The sequence below is a fragment of the Trichoplusia ni genome, chromosome 4, assembly GCF_003590095.1.
Source record: "Trichoplusia ni isolate ovarian cell line Hi5 chromosome 4, tn1, whole genome shotgun sequence".
In the NCBI taxonomy this organism is placed as follows: domain Eukaryota; kingdom Metazoa; phylum Arthropoda; class Insecta; order Lepidoptera; family Noctuidae; genus Trichoplusia; species Trichoplusia ni.
This window is the reverse complement of record NC_039481.1, coordinates 6468184-6474444: the sequence shown is the minus strand read 5'-3', so window position 1 is coordinate 6474444 and position 6261 is coordinate 6468184. Positions and strand designations below refer to the sequence as shown.

At 37.3% G+C, this 6261-nt stretch overlaps 1 protein-coding gene across 2 annotated transcripts; it reads right to left on the bottom strand.

Moving 5' to 3' along the window:
- Positions 1-262: 262 nt before the first annotated feature.
- LOC113492727 lies at positions 263-6196 on the bottom strand. 2 transcript variants are annotated; one of them, XM_026870353.1, is made up of 16 exons: positions 5820-6196; positions 5269-5449; positions 4910-5041; positions 4597-4723; positions 4425-4482; positions 4160-4257; positions 3860-3955; positions 3648-3777; positions 3032-3175; positions 2869-2959; positions 2607-2762; positions 2422-2485; positions 2216-2320; positions 1909-1981; positions 1180-1380; positions 263-513 (listed from the first exon to the last, which is right to left on the bottom strand). In XM_026870353.1, exons 1-16 carry the CDS (start codon positions 5892-5894, stop codon positions 352-354), a joined length of 1893 nt encoding a protein of 630 aa, XP_026726154.1. In that variant the 5' UTR covers positions 5895-6196; the 3' UTR covers positions 263-351. The 2 variants fall into 2 exon arrangements, with proteins under 2 accessions (XP_026726154.1, XP_026726155.1); XM_026870354.1 differs by lacking the exon at positions 2216-2320.
- Positions 6197-6261: the final 65 nt, after the last annotated feature.

The following is a 6261-nucleotide window of genomic DNA, read 5'->3' as shown; positions in this document are numbered from 1 at the left end:
TGTCGAAAAATGATATTGCCGTTATAAGACTAAATACTAATAAACAAAGATCGAGGAACAACGGCCTATTAATACAGAACCCTCGGTGTCGCTTATCTGACTCGCACGTGACCGGTTTTTATTAGAAAGTAATGGTAGATGAAATATTGAATATCGATATAAGATATTGTATATAGTAAAAAAATGTTTGAAAGTTACATTCGACTAATTTAAATAAAACAAACTGAGGAACAAGCGGTTACCATAAAATCAAAACAAATGATAGACATTTACTAAAAACATTTTATTGTTTCGAAGTTCGCTTCATAAGCACGATGTAGAAGGCTGTAGGATGCGGACCATTCGGTAGCATCAGGTGGTCTGCGGCGTGGGCCGGAGGAAGGTGTAGGCGTTGTGCGCGGCCCGCAGCGGTACCGACACCACCAGCGCCAGCAGCGGCGCCAGCGCCAGGTACATGGAGCGCTGCGGCAACTCCGCCGCCACTAACGTCGTGATTTTTAGTATGAGAGTTATCTGAAAACACGACAATGTGGCATTCAATTTATCGTGGTCCGTATCAATGATACTAGTCGGACCACAATGCAAAGTACTCTGAAGAAAAAATTGTTTGTAGACAGTATATCGTGGTATGTAATAGATATATTAATCAACAACATTGTGAGTGCATTCTTTGGAAGAAACCACGACCTGATCCTTATGTACGTAAAAAGGTCAACTATATTTGTCTCTTCGTATAATAACTCACTTGACAAGGCCAAATTGAAAATAAAAAAGGCATCAAAATCGATTCACCCGTTTAGTATCTACAGTACCACAACCAGACAAACACATACGGGTCAAAATTATTACACCCCTCTTAGAAAGAAAGCCACGATCTTAAAAAAGCGGAACAGAACAAATCTAAGAACTGTCGCTAGAAAACTCTTTCAAATAAAAAAGCCTCTTTTTGCATCAGAGTTTAAAATTCGTGTAAAACAACAACAAAGATTACCGCTGAAATTTATCACTCGTTTATTTATGCGTTTTTATTATATTAGTACACAAGAAGATTGGTTACCTCTTTTTAAGTACCATAAGTTTTATGGTACCTTGTATGGGTTCACCTTCGGCAGCATACCAACCTACGAGTATGTACATAACGACAAATATAGAAGTTATTTTCTTAATCAGAAGTCTCACCAATGAAACTAAAGGTATAATGTGCCACTGTATGCTTATGCGAGCGGCACACGCGTTGTCTTCCGTGGCCAAGCGCGCGTCGGACTGGAAGTCGTGGCTGCGGTACACGTACAGCAGGCTCACCAGCTCCAGCACCGCCACCAGCGGCATCGCTACGCCCGTCATCATCGAGTCCACGCTCTCCAGCAAAGCTATGCCTCCCTCATGTACCAAACATAAATTACTTAGTAAGTACTAAAGAAGCTTTGATCGTTTGGCAGAAACCTTAACTTTTTTAAGGCAGATTTTGTCCATTCCCATTTTACGGAACAAAAATAAGTGCTAATACGTAGAGAATTTGTTTTTTAGTGAATTTTAAGTTCATCATATTCTAGAGATAGTTGGAGGGACATTCAAGTTTTGTTATAAATTATTATCACTAAAATAACTTATTCGATCATTGAGATCACGATCGCGATCTTATATTCCATCACTTGCACGTAGCAGAGATATTTTAACAAAATCTGTAAGAAGGTTTCTGATTAAGGTTTTAATGTTATTGGAAAACAAGTGCTGGGTATTAGCCGTAACCTTCCCGCATCATTATTTCACACACTACGGATAGACGATTTCTGTTTTCTTTTCAGATTCAAGACGTGTTTTTAACGGTTTTCGTGGCTTCCCAACGAAAGCCGTTGCACGTTTCTTAAATTAGTATTTTGATTTTTGTTTGCATAAAGCAAAACTTACGTGGGTTGCAAAAATCATAGTAATGACCATGCATGTCAGCATTAAACCTCCAACGAGTACTTGTTCTGCGAATCTGAAAAACCGAGTAATAAGTTCGCATATTTTAAGCGATTGAATTTACAGTATATTTGATTTTAAAACTAGAAATAAACCGACGCGGCGCAAATATATTTTCATGTAAATATCTTAAGTTTTTATATGCTCATAATATTAGTCATTTACCACCGACTGCTCTTATTATCGTAGTGCAGAGAGCAGTGATGTTATTGTCAAAACCTATCACAAAAACCGAAAAAAAAATACTTACACTAGTTTCACTTTATATTCAAAGATTGTGTGCAAAGCTGTTTTTAACAACACGAACGCCACAGTCATATACGAAAACGTCAAACCACCGAACACAAGCGTCGTCCTAAAATGTTTGAGACAAGGTGAAGTAATGTTTAAATCTTAGCAACGATTACTGAATACAAAAAGCCATTTTTTCAAGTGAACTCCTGAAAGTGTACTTACACGAGGTGAGAGTAACCAGTCATCGACGTGCACTTGGAGTACATTGGTATTACCCACAGTGTACCTATTACAAAATACGCATCTGTCTTAAATATTTACATTAAGTATGGAGAAAAAATATATTTAAATTTGAAAACGTATCAAAAATTAGGTAGGTACTTATAGCAGGTAAAGTATGAACGTACTCTCCTCCATAGCATACAAGCCCGAGTTATGCGGGTGTATGTAATCGACAAGCGCGCACAGCGCAGCCCCGCCGGTGTGGAAGCCCGTGAGCAGCAGCACTGTCACCGAGTGCCACACGTTCTCGTTGTTCAGGGCAGGGTCTATGTGACCCGAAGCTACAAAATACAATATAGTTACGGTTATCACGATTGCTTAATGAAGCTGCCTTATCTTTATTTTTATAAGAATAGGAAATTAATTCATTTTGCTGGGGTAACTTACCATAATAATTTAATCCTTTGCCATGAATTATTTCAGTTCCAACAGTGACTGAATGAATATAGAGAGCTACCTCAAAAGCGTCCGCCAAACCCTAAGATTATAGAACATATTTATTTAAAGCACTTTTATTTTTACACTATTCAAAATATTCAACGATAAATACCGCAATAACATCTTTCGCACCAAGCCGTAGGATTGTACGTAAAGTTTTGTACATAGTGAGGTTTGACGCTGCAGTGAAGGCAACCAATAAAGTCCACACCCATGGTATTATTACAAACCACGGGGCCATGTTGTTCCAAATTAACTAAAACCAACAAAATACAGAAAAATACCAAACAAAGTTATAAAAAGACATAAGATAACCCATCATACAATTCAGTTACATTAGTCGTGTCAGCATTATCAAAACTAATCAAAATGTGTACGTTACCATGACAGTCCCATCTCCAGCAACACAATAATAATTCACTGCATTAGCCTGGAGTGCTCTGCCTCTTACTGAATTTCCAATTATTGTGTTGTCAAAATGCTCAGTGTTATAATACGCAAGCAATTTAATATTTCCTTCTTATATATTTCTAGTTTTACCGATTCGTGTTGGTACATCCTAAGATTAGCTAATAAACTAAAGATTAACAAATATTCTAGGTTTTACAGTAGGTAACATTTATTTATGACAATAAATAAATCAATTGAATAAATATGCTTGACACAACACGCTTAAACTGAATTTGCATGGCAAGTTCATAAATGAATAATCTTAGACGTATACCTACTCTACCATATACCAATTTTTCCAATATCATTATGAACCATAATATGAGCCAAATGACAGCAATAGCGCACACGAGTGGTATGTTGAAGTGTACCAAAGAGAAGTTTGAACGTAAATGTACCACTTCTACGCTGCAATAGGACATAAAATAAACTTAAATGAACAGAAAAATTGTAGAAATTTACAGTAAATGTTAGAGTTAATTAAACATACTAAAAATAGTTGTAGGCAGGAGTACTATAGATAGACGGATAATGTCCTGAGTACGTCTCTCTGCATATTTGTACTTGCCGAATAGGTTTCCGTCTCCTGTAATAACAGCAATCATTATACAAAATAAATAGTTTGAATATGATTTTCTTCAATGTTTAGTAGCATGAATTATAATCATTTAGAGAGACGACTGCAACAACATATAAAAATCTCCAATAAATTTCTACGAAACAGTATAGAAAATAGGCCATATTAATGATTTTTGGTCGTTTTACAAATAAAAAAACTAAAACAACACACTTGGAAAGTGAAACATTTCGCCAAGCTCGATGCTTTAATCCCACGGTGCTTGACTCCTCTCCCGGATATATGATTGCTTTATCTAGTGGTATTCTGGACTGAAACATTCACGATCAATATTTTAAAACTTTGAAACCAATTTACTTTTAAGAACCGTCGAAATCCAACGGCGATGATAAAGTAGTGCACTCAAACGTTACCCAGGAGCATGGATTTCCCACTACAGAATAATTTGTACTTAATAAGACAATATTTCTAAACTTACTAGTGACAACAATTTAACGTCTCTCATCACTGGTTCATAAGCTTTTAATTCGAAATCCCTGAAATAAAATAATGTTTTTAACATAAAGAAGTAGCTACTAAAAGTAAGTAGATATTTAAACCCGCCTATTTCGAAAAAAGTGCACAGTGATACTTGATTGCAAGTAACTAACCGACAATATGTGAAGGGTAACTTCGCATCAGCTACAGAATGTGACACGTAAAGCGCCGCTATGGCCGCTATAGCACAGCAGTTGATAGCACGCACTATTGCGTTTATACACATTGCTATGCCTATACCTAAGGAGTTAAAATAACATTAGTATAGATATTAGAACAAAATAAAGACTGGAACAAGTAAAGGTAAGCGGTAATCGTCGACAACTACTACTCGTATCACCTCGTAGCACCCCGTCGCGCGTCGCCCCAAAGCGTTATGATAGGAGGATGAATGAAAAATGACAACCTAGCTACATTCCTACTAACCGTCAAGCATCGGTAGGATGCGAAAAGCTCGTCCTGGCCCACTTACGCTCCACTGACCCAAGTACACCTCAAAATGTCGTAGTGGGTTAGCGAGGGACATTACAGCTACCACCAGGAACAGCGCAAATCCAACTGGAAATTATAAAACTTATATAAGTATACTTTCAGAATAGAATGGGCTCTGTATTCATAGGATGTTCAAAAATATACAGATAGCAATATTGGTACTTAACTTGGCAAGTAAAGAAAAGATATATCAAGGACTGACTCATGAACATGAATGGGTTTTTACAAGATGGTCTAGTTAATGATGGTGACAGTATTATAGCGCACGGTAGTTTGAATATGAAATCACTAACAGACTCCGCCGGTTAGTGCCGAGGCTGGTACGCGGCCGTGCATGGTGAGCAGCGCACTGAGCGCGAGCGAGCCGATGCGCAGGCGACGTCGTCCGCGCACGCGCATGCGCTCCTGCCGGGCAGTCTGTTCCTGCACGCCCGGGATGTGGGACGTCGACCACACCACTGACCATTGACTTTGCTAATACACAACACCCACACATTACTTCAGTTTTCACCAATTTCAAATTCATAGCAAGTGATTGTTTGATTTCGATTTGCATGTTTATTGTCATTCTTGATGGTTTGTGTAATAAGACAAATAATTACGGTGTAGTTAGATAAATCGTATATTGTGTAAAGTTTTGACACCGACTTTTGATGATCAAAACAAAGGTTATAAGCCCGGGCTTGAAATTTGAAATCGTTAACCGTTTGAGCACGTGTTTAAAGTTTCTCTTCCTTATGAGGAGGATGGGGGGACATTTACCAGGTGATAATATAATAATTGGTCACTTAAGAAACCGTTATCCATACTTCTAAAATTACGAGCTATTACTGAAAATCCATACCAAATCTCTGTTGTCAAATGTGAGTATTGTTTCAACTGAATTTTCATGTCGACCACTTTTCCCCGACGTCGTCATATCCACAAGTAATTTGGATTTCAATCAAAATGTTTTGTTGACTTCTATAATTTTGGATTGTCCATACTTGAGTGCGAGATGTCAAAGTCTTCAAGACAGCCATAATATTCGTCAAAGACAAAAATACATTTATGTGAATACATTATGTATTATGCTGTTCTTCCTGTTATAAAAGAGGATGGTTATCATATCTTAAATATCGTAGTTTCTATTTGCTTTGTTTTGAGATTATTCCTGTAGGATATTCATATGAATGTAAATGTGTTTCTTGAAACACAAATCTATGACATATGTTTATACGCAGTATTCTGATCATGTTTTGTAATCATAACTTGGTTTCATGTAAGCAAACGTAAGAAAAAATACA